The 20,397-nt window shown below is 36.1% G+C and overlaps 1 protein-coding gene across 1 annotated transcript in view; it reads left to right on the top strand.

The window, feature by feature from the left end:
• The window catches only part of LOC134670329 (uncharacterized), a 94,280-nt gene that overhangs the window by 19,039 nt on the left and 54,844 nt on the right, over window positions 1-20,397 (top strand). The window contains exon 8 of the mRNA XM_063528128.1: window positions 11,733-11,823. Within this exon, the coding sequence (XP_063384198.1) occupies window positions 11,733-11,823 (91 nt within the window). The remainder of the gene's footprint in view (window positions 1-11,732; window positions 11,824-20,397) is intronic.

Below are 20,397 nucleotides of genomic sequence, written 5' to 3'. Positions count from 1 at the left end.
ATTCAATCACGGAGCCACGTGGAAACCTCATTTTACTCTCAGGAAGCCGATGGGAGTTCCTTACTTAAGTAATTAGAAAGTTAATGGACTTTAGTTAGTTAAAGTTTACGCTGAGTTAGTAAACAAGTTGTTAATTACTTACCTTACTACTTTTTAGAGTTCCGTACATCAAAAAAATGGAATTCTTATTGATAGAATCTCTTGTATGGCTGTATATTGTTCATCTGTCTGTCACACTCAATTCGCTCTGAAACTATTGGAACCACATGTAAAACTGTATTTCATAGACAGTCAATAAATAAATAAATTTAACATGCCTCATTCGCTCGGTGCCTATGTAAATAGGTAATAAAATTATAAAGTAGTTAGTGACAAGTAAAACAATCTACTGTTGTTTAAAGTCAAGGTATAACAGGAGCTTTACTTTTAAAATACCGCCGTTTATTATCTAATACAGGGTGTTTGGTACATCGTTTGCCAAATTAAAACGGCAGATAGGTTGAGTAATTTGCTATCTTCTCAGGTCTATAATTTTTTAATTTGGTGGAAAAAAAAAATGTCACTTCTATGACAGTTTTTCGTAAATTTCTAATTTTTACTTGCGTAGTAGTAAAAAAAACTATGCCCAATTTTGTTTTTCTAGGCATGAGAAGATAGCAAATGACTGAAGCTATCTGCCGTTTTAATTTGGCAAACGATGTACCAAACACCCTGTATTTTACTTTATGCTTAGAAATATTTAATTTGATTAATTTAATAGCCGTTTAAAATATTTTTACACAAATTTCAATGGTGTGTAACACCGGGGGTAAGAATATTGTTACTCGAGTCTTTAATTCACTCCGGCTACGGCTGTCGTGAATATAATAAACTCTCGTACAATATTCCTCTTACCCTCCACGTTGCACAATGCACTGTATTATGAACCTGATTAAAAAAACCCTTTGAATATTAGTCTCTTTGAATTTATCTGTCGGCGCTTGAAATTAAAATCGGCCACAAAAAAGAAAAAAGGCAGTAAGACTATTTGCGCCCTAATTTCAGATTTACAGATTGCTCTTACAAAAAATGAAGGGGCCAATTCAGAAATGAAAATATAAAGCCCTCTACCAACAAACCAACAATCAACTTATTTTTGACATCTTTGTGTCGTACACGCATATTTTTTCCTTGAAGAACGAGCTAGGGCAATTTTATAGTCAATCAATATATTTTCGGTATCATTATTTGACGTGGAATACAGATTTAAGAATGAGGCCAAGATTCTGTGTAAGCCGACCATCAATTTTCGCTTGGTATTTAGCACGTTTTATTATTTGAGGGTAGTCTGCGTCTCGTAAATTAGCTTCAGGGCCCGATTCGGATTTTGAAGTAGACATCTATTAGATATCTTTTAGACATCACCAAGATACGATAACGATACCTATGTTTAAGATCTAACCTGTCAAATTTGACATTTGCGCGATTCTGGAGATACTCTTGAACGATTTCCACCACAGGATATGACTTAGAGATCCATATCACATCTAATAGACATCTTACTCTATCTAACGTGAAAGTGACATTGGTTGCCTGAATTGTGCTGCAAAAGAGAACTAGTTGATATCTAAACTATAACGTATCTAGAATGGATCTAGTACGTGTCGTCTCTTGTGAATATCTTGAAGTTCGAATACGGCAGTCAGTGTTGAGCGCCGTGAAGATTTTCCCGTGTATTTAGGGAGAACTCCGCAGCAAACATAGGGAAAAAGTGGTTTCAGATAAATTCTTTAGCTTTTAAATAAGCTATTTTCTAGATCAAGTCAATTGGCACATTTCAATGTATAGGTAATTTAATGCAATTATAAAAAATAAGATATAAACCGGAATTTTGTTACTTACATCCTGAGAAATAACGCATAGACAATTATTAGCTGTTGTAGGTAATTTGAAACTTAAAGAAAGAAAATAATTTTCTTTCATCTCCACCACCTGAGGAGATGAAAATGCCGCTATAATAACAAATACTACTAAATAATACTAGGCCGCCTGTTGTTACCTCTATTGTTTTTGTTTATGTTATTGTTCATTTATTGTAAACTTCATGTATGTCAGGTGTGCAATAAAGAGTATAATATTGTATTGTATACTATGTATTAGTACGAAACTGACTCGCACTTGTCCGGTTTTTTTACTTTGTTGGCTTGATTAATATCAAGTACTAACGATCACGAGAAAACGAAGGAAGAGGCGACGAAACTTCCATGAAAACCTAAACACAAATATATTATATAAAAAAGCGGCCAAGTGCGAATCGGACACGCCCATGAAGAAGGGTTCCGTAGCAGCAAGTACCTAACATAATAAAATTGCGGTTTACGATTTATGACGTATTAAAAAGAAACTACGTACTAGATCTCGTTCAAACCAATTTTCGGTGGAAGTCTGCATGGTAATGTACATCGTATATTTTTTTTAGTTTTATCATTCTCTTATTTTAGAAGTTACAGGGGGCGGGAACACACAATTTACCACTTTGGAAGTGTTTCTCGCGCAAGTTATTCAGTTTAGAAAAAATGATATTAGAAACCTCAATATCATTTTTGAAGTCCTATCCATAGATAGATACCCCACACGTATGGGTTTGTTGAAAAAAAAAAACATTTTTGAGTTTCAGTTCTAATATGGGGAACCCCTAAAATTTATTGTTTTTTTTATATTTTTGTGTGAAAATCTTAATGCGGTTCACAGAATACATCTAGTTACCAAGTTTCAGCAGTATAGTTCTTATAGTTTCGGAAAAAAGTGGCTGTGACATACACGGACAGACAGACAGACGGACAGACATGACGAATCCATAAGGGTTTCGTTTTTTGCCATTTGGCTACGGAACCCTAAAAAGTACATACTAGTATTGACCACTCCTCAAACTGCGGGTGCGAGTACGAGCGCACGCGTCTGTGTGCGTGCATTACACACACAAATACAGTCTCTCACGTCGCGGTTACGCCCCGTCAGAGCGACGGGTATACTCACCTCGAAATCTCAAAATTGAGAACGGGCTCAGCTCTTGTTTCGTCTCAACTAAGCTTTTCGTCACATTTGCATTCAATTATGCAATATTCAGGCGGAGTGAAGTTTTCACCGCAAACTGCACGCGCAGCATACAAAATAGAACAGCCATTACTCAAGTTGTAAATTCACTTGTGTTTAAGTTGCCGTTATCAACAATTGTTGAGAATTGCAATTAGGGAGTGAATAATGGAAATCCTTCGGGACAAAGCCGACCTCACAAGTGGTTGTACGTATGCTGCTGTAGAACGCCTAGACTGACTAAGCCTTTCCTCTTTCTATAAGGTCATACGGCAATCGCTTTCGTAAAAAGCTAAAAGAGTATTTTTCCTTATAATAATTTGAATAAGTGTTTGGCAAAAATTACATTTTTGGTACAAGCTTTTATCGCTGACTGTACTTTTCTTTCCACAGGCAACTAATGCTCATCGAGACAATTCTAAAAACCCCAAACATAATTAGGTTTCGTTGTTTTATCATATAGTTCCTATGGCCACCTCCGGTCTCCATCATCAGATCAGCTCGGTACCATAATATTGCATTTTCATCCGATTTATACATGCATGCAAAATTTCAGCTCAGTCGGAAACCGGGAAGTGGATCAAATTCAACTTGCATGATTTGATTACACACATACAAACAGACAGACAACGGTCAGTGAAACTAAATAAAAGCTTGTAAAAAATAAGTAGGTATTGTTTTTCTACTAATACTATTATACTTACTAGTTTGGCGCGATGACCCAAAATGAGTCTTGGCCTCCAACACAAAAGCACGCCATTTTACTCGGTCGTCCTAAGTATCGGTGGGCGGATCGAGTGGAGGCAGATCTCCGGGAGCTCGGCGTCAGTGAAAACTGACGTGAATCCGCGCAGGACCTAGTAAATGGCGTATTTGTTTTTCTACAGTGGAATAAATCGGTAAAAACAATTTAATCCAATTTAAAATGTTTGTGAATTCTACGAACTATTAGAAATATCAGAAGTTATTCGGGTCGAGAGGCCATGTTGTCTTCTCTCTGGAAAGCAATTAAAATTGTTTTTCAAATTAATCGAAAAGTTCATAATTTCAAGTTCAATGTAACCCGTTCACTTTTCTCTGGAGTGCAATTTAAAAATTAAAGTGGTTTTCGGTTAGTAGCATGTATTGTGCCTAATTGGATTAACTTGAAGTAACTTTCGGAGCAGTTTTAATTAAATGCTTTCCTAAGGAACCTTGATCTTGAGCACTTACTTAACCTTACCTACATAGAAGTAGTTTCCTACGTTAACTATTAAAAATACTTTTCAATTACAATTAAAACATGAAATTATGTAAACATTAAAACATGTATAAGTAGGTAGCAGCCGACGAAGAAGCGTGGGCGGGGCAGGCCCAGGCGGAGATGGCGGGACGACTTTGACGCCTTCCTTAACAACTGGCCGGAGGAAACGCTAAATCGGGAGTCATGGAGAATCAGGGGAGAGGCCTTTGCCCAGCAGTGGGACACACATATAGGCTAAGAAAAAAAAAAAAAAAAGTAGATAGCATACCATGAGTATAACTACTAAATTAAAAATGTAATAATAACCCTCTACGCTATACTGATGCCGAAAAAATACATTACATGCCTAAAATGCCTTACATCATTTTGGGTAATATATAATGAAATAAGTAAAATAAGTACAAAGTAAATTATATTCTAAAATTGTATAAATTAGGTACAAAGTCGAACATTGATATAGCATTAAATGCTGCTAATGTCATTGAAAATGTCATCAAAAGGACATTAAAACAATACTTGACATGATACAAAGGCCGTCTTACGTAGAATAGAGGACTGAATATTAGCCACTGAATATTAGCTTTCAATATACGGCTTAAGATAGTACATTAGTAAATTCTAAATCAAAGGACAAATGATAGAGGAGAATAATAGGAATAGAATCTAATACATACAATACGAATTGAATTGGGGTTCATATTCGAGATGTCATAATAATTGCTAAAGACATACTGCCGTATTCGAACTTCAAGATATTCACAAGAGACGACACGTACTAGATCCGTTCTAGATACGTTATAGTTTAGATATCGACTAGTTCTCTTTTGCAGCGCAATTCGGGCAACCAATGTCACTTTTACGTTAGATACAGTAAGATATCTATTAGATGTGAATTGGATCTCTAAGTCATATCCTGTGGAAATCGTTCAAGAGTATCTCCAGAATCGCGCAAATGTCAAATTTGACAGGTTAGATCCATATCGTTATCGTATCTTGGTGATGTCTAAAAGATGTCTAATAGATGTCTATTTCAAAATCCGAATCGGGCCCATAGTTTATATAGTACTTACTAACAAAGGAGGTTGTAATGGTAACCTACCTAGGTACAGGGTGATTCCTGGGTCGTGATACAGAACAACTTTTTCTGAATGTAAATGATCGTCATTATTATAAATTAGGTAGTATTTGATTAATTTAATTTTTCTTATTTTTCATATAAAATTAATATTATAATATACTAAGTAATTGTCACCCTACTTTTCATATACGCCTGGATGGAAAGCGAAAAAACTGTCACATTGAGTAGGGTAACCAAATGGTATAGCCAAAAATATCTTTCTCTACTTGCCATATGAAAAATCATCATCATCTCATCTCAGCCATAAGACGTCCACTGCTGAACATAGGCCTCCCCCTTGGACCTCCATACGTGCCGGTTGGAAGCGACCCGCATCCAGCGTCTTCCGGCGACCTTAACAAGATCGTCTGTCCATCTTGTGGGTGGACGTCCTACGCTGCGCTTGCTAGTCCGTGGTCTCCACTCGAGCACTTTTCGACCCCATCGGCCATCTTCTCTGCGTGCAATGTGGCCTGCCCATTGCCACTTCAGCTTGCTAATCCGGTGGGCTATGTCGGTGACTTTAGTTCGTCTACGGATCTCCTCATTTCTGATTCGATCACGTAGAGAAACTCCGAGCATAGCCCTCTCCATAGCTCGTTGAGCGACTTTGAGTTTTGAGATGAGGCCGATAGTGAAAGACCACGTTTCGGAGCCGTAAGTCATCACTGGTAACACACATTGATTAAAGACTTTCGTCTTGAGGCACTGAGGTATGTCGGACGAAAAGACATTACGTAGTTTCCCGAACGCTGCCCAACCGAGTTGGATTCGGCGGTTGACCTCTTTCTCGAAGTTGGACCTACCTAATTGGACTACTTGTCCTAGGTAGATGTACGAGTCAACAACTTCGAGTACCGAGTTCCCAACAGAGACTGGGTATGAAAAATAATCATGGTTATTGGTTATAAATAATAATTAATAATGAATAACATTTAACTACAAATATTAGGCTCATATTTTAATTCTGTATGATGTATTGTTCTCTTGTTCCACGACCCTAAAATCCTGAGGGGCTGCCGCGAAAACCGATAATCGCAAATTGCGGGGATCTTTCTCTTTTACTCCAATGAAGGCATAATTAGACTGACAGAGAAAAATGCCCGCAATTTGCGAACTTCGATTTTCGCGGTTATAGCCCTGTATAGTCACCTGTAATTTCGGGAAATTCTAGTTTCTTATTGCGTTAACAGGATTAGATAATATTTGGGGCAATTCTCGCAGTAATACCAGCTTCAATTATAACGTCTTGAATAGAAAACTAGGTCCTTTGAAAGGTTTTGGTCTTTGAGATGAATGGAGCGTTGAAGACAACACGTGAATAGGTACTCTGTGGTACCTACCTAAGAGGCTGCTTAGACATGTTTGTTTTTAGAGATATACTGCCGTATTCGAACTTCAAGATATTCACAAGTGACGACACGTACTACATCCATTCTAGATACGTTATAATTTAGATATCAACTAGTTCTCTTTTGCAGCGCAATTCGGGCAACCAATGTCACTTTTACGTTAGATAGAGTAAGATATCTATTAGATGTGAATTAGATCTCTAAGTCATATCCTGTGGAAATCGTTCAAGAGTATCTCCAGAATCGCGTAAATGTCATATGTGACAGGCTAGATCTTAAACATATCGTTATCGTATCTTGGTGATGTCTAAAAGATATCTAATAGATGTCTATTTCAAAATCCGAATCGGGCCCATAGCTAAATGTTGTAGAATTGATACGGCATTTTATATTTTACCCATTATTTGCATAAAAATTAACTCACATGTTAAGTCACATGTGGCTAAACAACGGAGTTTATATCCTACCATCATGTATTTATCTACAGAACTTGGCAAACTTTAAATATAATTGTAGTAGTAAAATACTTTATTGTACAAAAACAAACATAAACATGAAATAACACACATCATTAGTACAAAGGCGAACTTATCTCTTTCACAATTGTAATATAATTGTTTATGTTAGTGAAGTAAAGTTGAACTATTTACTCATTTATCTTACTGTTAGGTTAGTTTAAACAGTTCCTTCCTCAATGTCCGAACGCTTTAAATGCAGTACCCTGCAGTTAAGGGTTAGAAGTGAGGCACGGTTACTCGCAGAAAATTATAAATAGAATAGTAATCCACTAACGTGGCTCTGTGAGCTGTAACCTCCCGAGCATTACTTTATTTTATTTTATTTTCTTTATTGGGGAAAAAACAGACATAGGCAGATATATAATACAAAAGAGGACATAGATTTATACATTAGCAGGTGCAACCTACATCCTGAGACAACTCCCACTATGATTTGTAAACCTAGGATATTTAAGTGGCATTGTCATCGGATTCAGGTATAACAGGATAATAGATACTAAACTAACATTGATAGACAGACGATAATAATAATCATTACAGTGCTGACAAGATTACATTCTAGCAGCGAGATGAGGAATTACATATTTACACTTATATTATGATAAATATAGGACTAAGCATATATTGGGCCAACAGTAATTATCTACTTAAAACTGAATAAATGGTATGGTACCGCCATTTTAAAAAGTCTAAAAACTTATTCGACAAACGAGTTAAATTTAAACATCGAACCTCGTCACACAAATTCACGACAATTTATTGAGAATTGCGACCTATAGATGAGAACAACCGTGATATAGGTACGGTAGTATTTTTGCCCAAGCTGAAACGGAGATATTCGCTAATGCTCGGTAAAAAAATTGCCGTCACGTGTTTCGTACTAATTACTAAACATAAACACCTGATGTAATCACTCGCACCAGTCTCTAATTATAGTCAAAATATACACAAACAGGCGTGCTAAGGCACTTGTCCCACCAAGAGTGAGTAAGCGATTAACTATCGGCGATTTTCTCGCCCAAGAAACGAACAAAAGATTAGAATCCTGTGTTAGTAAAAGAGACACATATATTAATAGTTCATCGCTGGCTGTTCACACTGCCGGCGAGAACACTCGCTCTACTAGTTTGTCGCCGCGATAAAATAAAACTAGCTCAGCGGTACGATAGGCGATGCTCGCTTCGTAGTTAGGACTCAAGCTGCGAGACCAATCAGTCTGCGTGTTCGGCTACGCTGCACCGCCCGAGCGAGTGATGCGAGTAATAAATAGCCCGTCGCACTCGAACACTCGCCTATAGCCGAGCGACAAAACTATTGGAGCTAATACTCGCTTCTCGCCGCTCGCCCACTCGTTTCTAGTATATCGTTTTACTCGCTTATCGCTCATCGTCGGCGGTGGGACAAGTGCCTAAACCCCCATCTCCAGTTACGCCTAATGATTCCAATGTTTTGAAATTCTCCTCTACTGAGAATCCATTACGTCTAATTAACTAATTAAAGAGGAATTGATTTTGAGATTATAATTCATCAAAGCTTGCCAAATCTTAGTACATATTAAATTAGGTCATTATGTTTATAAACCACGCAAAATTAGGGTAAAATCCTCCTGAATTAACATGTATATTTCATTTACCTTTTCAAATACATCCCAGCACAATATACATTGTAGGTTGTAGGTACTTTGTACGCTTTTGTATACCGGGTGTGGCCTGTAACACGAGCAAATAATTAAAACATAGATTGTACTCCTCAAACGGTGACACTTTTTTTCAACAACTTTAAAAAATTATGAAGTATTTAGACTCCCTATTTTTCATACAATAAATATTATCGTCAATGGACGCCATCGCCACGTCTCATATCATTGTGATTGACGTTGCTTGTCACGCCTTAAACATAACAAAATTCGGAATACATTGCGTCTTAGAATAAACTTTAAAGTGTATTAAAAATCAAACCACAAGTTATTTTTAAAAGTCGCTGAACAATTGTTGGACAGTATGAGAAGTATTGCCTACAGTTTAATTTTTTGCTCATATTACAGGCCACATCCGGTATTTATCCCGTACCCGGTTTCATGATAGTATTGTTAATTTTAATGACATTTATATTTCATTAGTTTTGAAAGGCGTTTAATTAAAAGTATAAAATTCATTTCATAGAGTAAATAGAATGACTGTTACTGACGGGACAATTAATCGTGCCAGTGACTTAAATCACTATGAATATTCACTGGGCAACAATGAAAACGAAAAAATCGAATTGAATTTTTAATACCTAGTGACCCTTCTGATTGCTCTTGAGTGTACATTGAGTAATTATGCGACACATAAATCTCAGAGGCACTGAGGCAATAAAATTTTAAAGGCATAATCAAATTCGTTATTCAATGAATAAGAGACGAATGAACTTTATTTTTGAAAATAAAAGTTCTTATTACCATTAATGTCTACACCGTCTGTATATTGTGTCCATTTGACCTTTTCGACGCCGTGTCAAAGTCAAAAGCTGTCACGCGGACGCCATGTCACCGAAGTGTCAAAACTGAAATTGAACTTTATACATAATGCACGTAGGTCTACGTATGTTGCTCTGTGGCCTGTGACCGATTAACCAGTCTTTGGCGTTAAAGCTGCGGTGCGGATATATCGGTCATTGGCGTCCAAAAGGTTAAACGGTTGTACGAGTATCTCAATATTTATAAAAATAGAATTATGCATCTTTATAGTAAATTGTAACAAAGATAATTGAGTTTAGCGATATAGGAACTCCTTAGCTGTCAATAAATTCTGCCCCATGGCCCATTCTATGTCTGTTCATCAGAATAAATAGTTTCTTCATGTCCGAAGTATGTCTGAATATCTGACGTCTGTTTGGATACCTAATATAAAATGCTTCTATCGATAACCAATGTACTTGCCCCTAAGATGGTCCATCGTTATTTTTATTTATTATTATTTATATGAGCCTAGAGTGTCCCACTGCTGGGCAAAGGCCTCCCTCCTCCCTTTCCACGTATCCCTGTCTTGACCCGTCTCCCGCCAGTTCCTATCAAAGGCGTCCAGGTCATCTGGCCAACGCCGTCGAGGTTTGCCGCGACCCCGGGTTTGATGTAGGACCCAATTGGTTGTTGTTATTGGTCATCGTTATTTTTATTTTTCTTATTTTTATATGGTTCTAGCAAACATGGACGCCAAATTTAAACCCATTCACACAAAACAATAAATTTTGAAAGTAGGCAAGCTTAAAAACTTATTTCGTGTCCAACTGTACCACGTAATAAAACGTGATGCTGTGGTTCTTCATTAGCTGGTCAGTCTAACTGCCGTATTCGAACTTCAAGATATTCACAAGAGACGACACGTACTAGATCCATTCTAGATACGTTATAGTTTAGATATCAACTAGTTCTCTTTTGCAGCGCAATTCGGGCAACCAATGTCACTTTTACGTTAGATAGAGTGAGATATCTATTAGATGTGAATTTTATTGTATATCTAAGTCATACCCTGTGGAAATCGTTCAAGAGTATCTCCAGAATCGCGTAAATGTCAAATGTGACAGGTTAGATCTTAAACATATCGTTATCGTATCTTGGTGATGTCTAAAATATATCTAATAGATGTCTATTTCAAAATCCGAATCAGGTCCTTAAATCTTTGGGGACCTGCAAAATCCACAGCTCCACAGTAAGTATTATTCGAGTCTTAGACTAGAGGTAGATTATTATAGAAGTGCACTCAAGTTCCAAGCAGCTCTCAAGGCTGGTTTTAAGTATTATTCAATAGCTTTTCAAGTGATTTGGGTCTTAGCGCTGACTATGAGTATAGGAGTAAAGTAGGTAGCTTTTATATCTTCTAAGCCCTTTAAAACCAGGATTGGAAACGATTAGGTAATGCTATTAAATTCACCGTTTTTTTAAAAGGAGGCTTGAAGAGTTATTTAAGTAAATAAAAGTATATATAGTCTAGTTATAGTCTACTAAATAGTGAATAAAAAAAGGTTTTGGATTGTAAAACTAATAAATCAGACTTTCTATCATTGTCATTTAAATTATTTAGTAAAGTATAATAGAAAATAATACTGTAATTCACAGTCTTTGAATCCGTACCAAAAAAGTCCTGTTATGTACATGGTTTCGTGGAAAACAACCAACAAGCAACAACAACGACCAACAACTGCGTACTGATGTGACGCTGGAAAGTTTCGAACTATGCGAAATTTGTACAAAGAAAAATTTCGAAATCTTATAGTTTTGTATGGAGATTGAAACTTCCGTTTACATTTTTTCCATTAATTTCCATTCTACGGAATGAACATTTCCAGCATTTGGAGAATTAAAAAAAAAATGCGAAATATTTTTCTGTAGTACCTACTGTCGTGTCATAATATTAACTAGTAAGGATATAGAAGATATTTGTTGTCTACAGAAGGAGATATATCCATGGGACAACACCAAAAAACCCACTACACCGGACGAGTGTTTTGAAGCCGAAGACCGCAAGAGAGCCGAAGTGCTAGGTAATCTTTCTCGTACTACTTTTTTTCTTTGTTTTATTTAGAAAGGTTTCGGTAAAAATGCAGATTGCATAACTTTTTTCCAGTTTGCAGCGCAAACTAGTGTTTTGTAGATAAGTTTATAAGTTTATTTCATATGCTTACTTAGAATAAAACAAAAAAATAAATAAATGACTCAAGTAGAGCATAATGATTTCAGTATTTTTCCGAAACAGATACCGGTCGGCCCGGTCGGATTAAATGAACTTTATCTCAAAGAAAAATTAACTTAATAAGTTGCTTAACTTTTTTCTCCATGTTGCTATATTTTTTTTCCCAACTTATTTAACTTTATTCCTATAACTGATATTGAATATGAATTGGATCGACAACGAAGCTATTCTTTTCGTTCATGCTTAACGAGAATGTGAAAAAATGAATTTTAAGTAAGAAGTACCAAAGTAAATATTATTTTAGCATGGTCACTATAGGCGCGAATCTTTGGAAGTTAATTTTTAGCGTTCCGTATCCAAAGGGTAAAAACGGGACCCTCTTACTAAGACTCCACTGTCCGTCCGTCTGTCTGTCACCAGGCCGTAACTCATAAACCGTGATAGCAAGGCAGTTGACATTTTCACAGATGATGTATTTCTGTTGCCGATATAACAACAAATAGGTACTAAAAGTACGGAACCCTCGGCGAGCGAGTCCGACTTCACGGTTTTTTAAAGAGTACGAACTATCATGGCAATGGAACGTGCACTGTTAGGTTATAGGTATTCAAGTTACTTATAAACTACAGATATTTTATGTCTAAAGCCAAAAAATATTAACAGATTCTGCACTCGCCAAAACAGTGAAGTAATGGGATAATGTAACGTCCGTCTCACTTTTACGTTAAAAGCTTTATGGCCCTCTAGGTCATCACGGCACTTCTAGCTGTATACATTCTGCTCATTACGTGATGAGTAATGCATGTTAATTATAAGATGTAATAATGTTTTGAAAAGATGTGTCCCGCCGAGTTTGTTGCCGGTCCCATATTGGGATACCCTCCTCCAATTGAGGGGGGATTTAAATCTTCTCGGGGCAGAGGTGTACGGTTGGAGCCGGTAAAGGTTTATTTGACGTTCATAAGCGCATTGTAATATGCCTACTTGAATAAACTATTTTTTATCTTTATCTTTTATCTTATCTACGTGGCTTTGAAAATTCGGAGCGAGCATTGTGCCGGCAGAACAAAACTTATATTTTGCTAGCTAGCTAGACTGAGCATTGTAATCGTTATAAACTCCTAGAAGTATGCATTCGTTAAAATATACACTAGCTATAAAATAGGACAGGTTGAAGTTAACGTGATGGCAAAAATTAAATTCATATTCGATTTTATCGTCATGGGAAAAGGTCAACTGGACTACTGTATGTAAACTGTCACTTTTTAACACCGCGGGTTAGTGATCGACGGACACCGTTTTATCACGCTGTCACGTAGACAAGAACCGTCATATCCATACAGCTGTCTGATCGATATAGACCAGTTCCATCTCGTGATTTAATTTATTACTGGCTTGCCAGCTCCCTCCCCCCCTCCCTAATGAGGAGCTTCTCGAAAAATTGAATTACTTTCAAGTTAATGAGGTTGTTTTGTGAGGGCGAGAATGTTTCAGAAACGGTACTTCATCATAATTTACCTTGCTGTTAAGTAACCGTTTTAGACGTTATTACCTCTTAGTAACTCCACTGTATCTCAATTATAGTAGGTACGTAGGGTGATGAAACTTGTGATTGTTTCGGAGGTTCTATTCTTAGCATAGAGGAATAAATAAGGATAGAGTACTAACTCCGTACATCAGTTTTCTTCCCAAAACGTGGGTTATTTTCGTATTCGACATCTAGCGTCAAGTAGTGGATTTATCAGTAGGTATACCTATAGGTACTGCTAAGTACTTGACAATAGATATCGCGACGAACGAAAAGTCAATTAATTGCTCAACAATTTTCAGCTAATGTTATAACCAGATTAATCGGAATTCTCTATTCACAACTGTTGGTAATATGAGTTGTAAATTGTTTTAGCAATATATTTTTCATCAGTCGCGACACTGGTAACATCTTAGCCTGGCAGTTTTTGCAGTCAGACCATATTTTTTGATATTTTTTTGATGATTTTTAGTACGACTTGCCATTTGCGCAAAATTTGCCAAGTTAAGCCGCGGCTGACCAAGAGCAGTTGAAGCTACTAAAAGTCAGCTACCTCTACAGAGTAGGTATTTTCTATATTTTTTATCAGGTAGGTTTTCATGCAATTGGCCACCAGACTAGGACTTGAATAATACAATTGTGCTCAAGGCGCCTCTACGGCCGTAAAACCGGGGGATTGGAACCGATCTGACGTTATTACAAGCGAGGGGAGGCACATCATACATTTCACTTACAGAAGGTTAACCCGTCAAACGTCCACCATACAACAAATTGATGAAAAGCAATTTGACCCATATTGATCTGTAGTAACACACGTCTGATACTAAGTCGCTACGACCCAAATTGAGTTAACATCACACGTGTCTTGCTACACAGACTCGTGTGCTGGTAACTAGTATAGGAGTTCCATACTACGGTAATTCTGGGGCGCTCCAGGGGTTAAGAGTTACCTCGTACCATTCGCCCACTGTTAACTGTACATCGGTCGACCTTATGCCTTTAGTAATAAGGTCCACCGATGGACAGTTAAAGTGTTGCTATTTGTATATACAAAAAACGGTACAAGCCTTAATTAGCGATTAATCGTTTGTCTTATTCTATCAATTTGAGAAACGAATATGATATATATGATATATGTGATATGTGATACATGTGATATATATGATATATGTGATGAGAAACGGATAAAACATAAATAATTAAAGCTTGTAAAATTTTATGTAAAACGGGGTATATCATTACTTACATCCAACTTATATTTGTTGTATTAAATGTGTTGTGTGCAAAATGTCTGAAAAAGATATTAAAAAAAGTAAACTACCTATATCGCAGTACCGCTTCTTATTTTCATGTATTAGAAAAATAAAAGTATCAAACCTAATGTGTACCTATCTAACTTTTAAATGTACAAAGACAGAAGTAAATATCGTAATTTTGCAAATACTTTATCACTAAATAAAATGTAAATAGATACAGAAATTTACAAACTTATAACTAGGTAAATATAAAAATTAAGGGTATTATATGCTATTAGGCCATACGTACCCGGCTAAATGTACCTAGCACGCTGCTGGCGTTTCTTCTTTGCACGGCTAGCGAAACACGCTGGATTAAAAATGCACCGGACCTGGGGTAGCCGCTTTTCTCTCGTAGGCGTTGACCTAACTTTCTAATGAATATCGTAATTAAATAGAGATGAGTTTCTGTGTTTAAACTATCATAATTAATATTTTGATTACGTAGCAGTGAAATAAATCGCAAAGAGCTTTGAGACTATCTTTAGATAGGTATTTAAATACAAGTAAACAAACAGTAGATATCACGGGTAAATATTTAATTTTCCGCTTATTACAACTATTATCAATTGGGTGCATACCTTCTGATGTAGCACATTACTGCGGTCTTGTGACATAATATTTACTTTGTAGGTACTGCGCAGCGTCAGATTGCATTTCCGCAAATAACATCTTCAGCGGTATTTGTATTCCATCAGGTATATTGGAGCGGCTGAGGTGCTCATAAATATCTGAACACGTACTCTAACGCCTTGACAATAGAGGGCGTCTCCAGATATTAGTGAGCACCGTGGCCGCTCCGATAGATCTGATGGCAACTGCAAGCAGATTATAAAATATGAGTTCTAGAGATTTGATCCTACAGACACTCAGTTACAAAATGTTATTAAGATGTACTTTTTGTTTTGTTATTGTAATAATATACATAATATACGGTCCCTTTCTAACGAAAGCTGTCAAAAAGTGATATCCGCTTGTTTTACAAGTTACTAGCTTTTGAGAAACGGGCTACTGGTCACGACTTGTAGTTAGTACAGTCGCCATCAGATATATCGGAGCGGCCAAGGTGTTCACAATATCTAAACAAGCACTCTAACGCCTTGACAATAGAGGTGTGCTCAGATATTTGTGAGCACCTTGGCCTCCCCGATTTATGATGGCGACTGTACATTTTGACAAGCGATCGTAACATCAATAATAATTTTTACAATAAACCCTTGTTAGTCATGATCATGACTTTTAGAAAAGGTCAAATAGTTCTTGTTCCTCTGTATAAATTTCAATCATGCTTCAAGACGAATAGCGCGAAGTTTCTAATTTATTGGCTGCCGAAGCCGCAGCTCTGAGGCTGGATAGTTTCTAATTAATTAGTTGGCATGTTTTATGATCTGAGGGACTACCGCAAAAACCGAAATTTGCAAATAGGGAGTATTACTACAATGTTCTGCCGCCAGAGTGCAGCACTAATTTGTTTAATAAACCATAGAGTAACTTATACATCTATACTAGGCCTTAAACAGTTTTTTGACAAGTTTTCACTGTGAAATTTGTTTCTTTTTTTAAATTAAAATTATGAAATTTGAAACAAAAGTGGTTTGTTTAAGTATAGGTGGCCTACCGCGAAACGCGAAAATCGGAATTTCTTTATCTGCCTCTCTGTTAGGGAATGCAAATCGGTTATTTTTTGTATGGAAATAATCGGTTTTTAACCGAAACCGCGGTTATTTCCATACAAAAAATAACCTATTTGCATTCCTTACTCTCTATCGATCGAATACCTAAACAAGAATGATAGAGAGGCAGAAACCGAACTTTCGACAGTCGTGTTTCACGGTAGGCCATGTGATTGACGTGACGTGTGATGTGTCATTGATAATTTTAATGGGGTTTGTTTACTGTATGCGCTAATGGTGCCACCTACTACGCAGAGCTTTGCCTAATATTCCCTATTGCGGGGATCTTTCTCTTTTACTCCAAAGAAGGCGTAATTAATAAGAGAAAGATGCCCGCAATTTGCAAACTTCTATTTCGCCCGAACTTGCAAAAAAACTCTCCCATAGAATATTTCAACGCCACGCCACACCAGCAAAATAAATGAAAGAGCCATTTTTTTTTCGTATTTTCGGGCTTGGCCATATGGTAAAAGTTGCTCAATATGACCTAACTTGAATAAACGGCTTTGAATAAATGATATTCATTCATTTCAGTAAATACTGTATTTATAAGGAAGTATATTCAAGATCAACTGACACATGAAATACGACGTCCTTTATGGAAAAAGCGATCAAACAAATTAAGCTTGTTTATTGGAAACCAGAATTTACGAATCTGTGAGCATATATTAATTGAGATTAATTTCCTACATAAGAAATAAATTATGACTCCTTCACGATCCTTTAATTTACTTCGGATCAAACGAATCAAATCAGAATTAGACGTAATTTCAAATGTAATGTTTTTTTTTATTTTATTTATGTTTCTTCTTAAGTTAGGTTAATTATAATATGAATATAAAAGTAAAATATAAAAACACTTACAAAACAATAAAAAAAAATTATAAACACATTATAAAAAACCTAACCTAGGGTGCCTTTTTTATTTTATTATTATGAATGGGCTTACTCATGGTCACAGACTAGCCGAGGCGTAGACGTGGCCTACGATGGAGCGAGCTCGCCCTAACCAATTTCTAGATTTAAATTTGAGTAGGTAATGAAATGTTTGTGCTGTATTGCTTTTTGAAGTATGACTAAAAATAATTTAACTGTTAAACGTTTTTAATTACCTATGCATTGTGTTTACTTATTATTATCCTACTGTCAGGATAAAATTTAATATAGAAACAATCCTACAAACAACACACAGTTTCGACAAAAATAATATTGATTTACTAAATTAAATAAAGTATTCATCGTTAACGAAATGCTCTGAACTAATTTGAATTTCAGTGTGGCACGTGAATCATTTTAAGGCCAAAACTAATTGTGTAAGTATCAAATCAAGGAATCATTTGCAATTAATCAGAGCTTTAAAATAACGTGAACGGAATTTCTACAACAGTATTTAAAAATCCCCCATCAACATTTTATTTCGTAATGGGTAGAATGACGTAAAATCGTCCCTTTCAGTTCATTTACTTCATTAAATAAATTATCCGAGCCGTCGTAACGAATTCAAATGAAAGCTTTTAATTTCTCTTAGAATAATTAATTTTATTTTATTTACATTAACCTTTTATTTCCTTAATAATCTAAGTTACATAAAAAAGTACATGCAAATTAAACGTATAGGGATTACCAAGGACCTCTTAGCGAGTGAAAGCCTCCTCTATTTTTCTTCATCGTCGGTGCGAATAAAAAAATCGCTATGTGTTTTTTTACGATATTTTGATTTTGGCATATTTGAATTCCTTTTTAAATTTCCCGTCGACCCATATAAATATTTTTTTTATATCTTTATTAGTTTTGAAAATAAAAATTCCGCTATGTGAACACAGAACAACATTTGTCCAAAAAAATAACAGAACAGAAACAAAAAAATTGCTATGTGATTTTTTAGCACATAACGATATTAAATGCCTTGTTTTCCGTCTAGGGTGATGGCGATAATGTTGCACATGGCGATTTATTGTAGAATGGATTACCCGACATAGACCCTAAAATCCGCTATGTATCATCTATTGTAGAATGGATTACCCGACATAGACCCTAAAATCCGCTATGTATCATCTCTCGTACTATGTTACTTTGGCAACAAATTGCTATGTGTACAAACTTCACACATGACGATTTTAATGAACCAAATTTAAGTCGCTATGTAGCAAAATTTGGTTAAAATAATAATATTGTAAAAAATAACATATAAATCTGTTTATTTTCTTCATGAGCATCATGTAAAAATCGTTGATCTATCAGAAAAAAAATACAGGCGCAACAAATATATTACAAACAGGAAAATAAACAGTTATTTTTGTCTCCTGAAAAGTAGCTTAAAAATACATGGCGATTTTTTTATTCGCACCGACGGTATAGTTCTATTATTTGACGACCGGTCTGGCCTAGTGGGTAGTGACCCTGCCTATAAAGTTGATGGTCCCGGGTTCAAATCCTGGTAAGGGCATTTATTTGTATGATGATACAGATAATAATATTTGTTTCTAAGTCATGGTTGTTTTCTATGTATTTAAGTATTTATATATTATGGAAACCCTCGGGCCTTGGGGACCCGGGGCACACGAAATATTTAGGGCGCTGGCGAAGCGTCTTAATGATGCTACGGGTGACCAGAGGGCTGGGTACTTCCTTGCCCAACGAATTGGCATTGCCATTCAGCGCGGTAATGCCACCAGCCTTCTGGGCACCCTACCATCCGGCGCCGAGCTAGCTCCCATTTTTTATCTGTAAATATGTGTAAATAGTTGTCAGAGTTTAGTTTTAGTTTTAATTTTAATTTTTAGTTTAATTATTTTGTTAATTCTTTTATTTTTGTTATATATTATATATATCGTTGTCTGAGTACCCACAACACAAGCTTTCTTGAGCTTACCGTGGGGCTCAGTCATTTGTGTAAAAATGTCCTGTAATATTTATTTATTTATTTATTATTTGCCGTGGTCATCCAATTACTGTCTGTTATTTTCTTAATTTCGTCTATCCATCTTTCTATGTTTCTAGGTTTCTAGGTTTCCCTTGGTGTCTAAGCCAGGCATTTCTTTTCAAGTGTGACTCGTTTCGTCCATCTCTTTTTCTTAAACTAATAGTTCTTTTTATTAACGTTTTTGCGTCTGGAATACTTTTTGCGTTTTCTCAACGTTAGGTAATGATCATTATCTGAAACCACTTAATGGTCTTGTCAAGCATGACTTATTAGGTACCTGTTCTCGTAAACCTTGCAAGTACTGAGCTTTAAGGCTCATTTAGACGATGCGAGAACTCACATGCGAGTTTCATTACATTGCGGGTTTTGATCGGTGGGTTGATTTGGACGTAACCAACAGTCCGCAATGTAACTAAAATCGCGTGCGAGTTCGCGCGCCGACTAAATCAGCCCTTAATCGAAATGACAGAAAATTCTAAAACACAAGTATTGACCTGTTATACGGATATGATGGTCGTTCTTGTCTACGTGACAGCGCGATAAAACGGTGTCCGTCACTTTCTATCCCACGGTTTTAAAAAGTGACAGTTATTTTAGTAATTTTGGATAAAGATGGATAAAGCCATCCATAATACGCCGGCTGGGTGATTACGAGATATCTTAGATATATTATTATTTTGTAAATTGTTACCGACCAATACTTTTAATTTCACCTTTCAATAGCTACGTAACTAAAACTTGGTTTATTTGCTAAAACAGCTGAAGCTCTTATTTCACCAGTACCTAACTGATTTATTTACTTAAGTGCTGTTCTTTTATACGACTTCTTATTTATGACTCTTACTCGTAATAGGTAATGTTGGGCAATATAAACGAGCTTTGCGTAGGTAAAATTTATGATTCGCACACTGACACTCAGTGTTGCCAACACGGATTTTGAAAAAATGCTAGACTAATGTCTAGATTATGCCAAAATTATGCCAAAGTTTTTTGAAATATGTTAATA

Source organism: Cydia fagiglandana, chromosome 13 (genome assembly GCF_963556715.1).
Source record: "Cydia fagiglandana chromosome 13, ilCydFagi1.1, whole genome shotgun sequence".
Classification (NCBI taxonomy): Eukaryota; Metazoa; Arthropoda; class Insecta; order Lepidoptera; family Tortricidae; genus Cydia; species Cydia fagiglandana.
The sequence above is the reverse complement of the archived record's forward strand: the minus strand, read 5'-3'. Positions and strand labels throughout refer to the sequence as shown.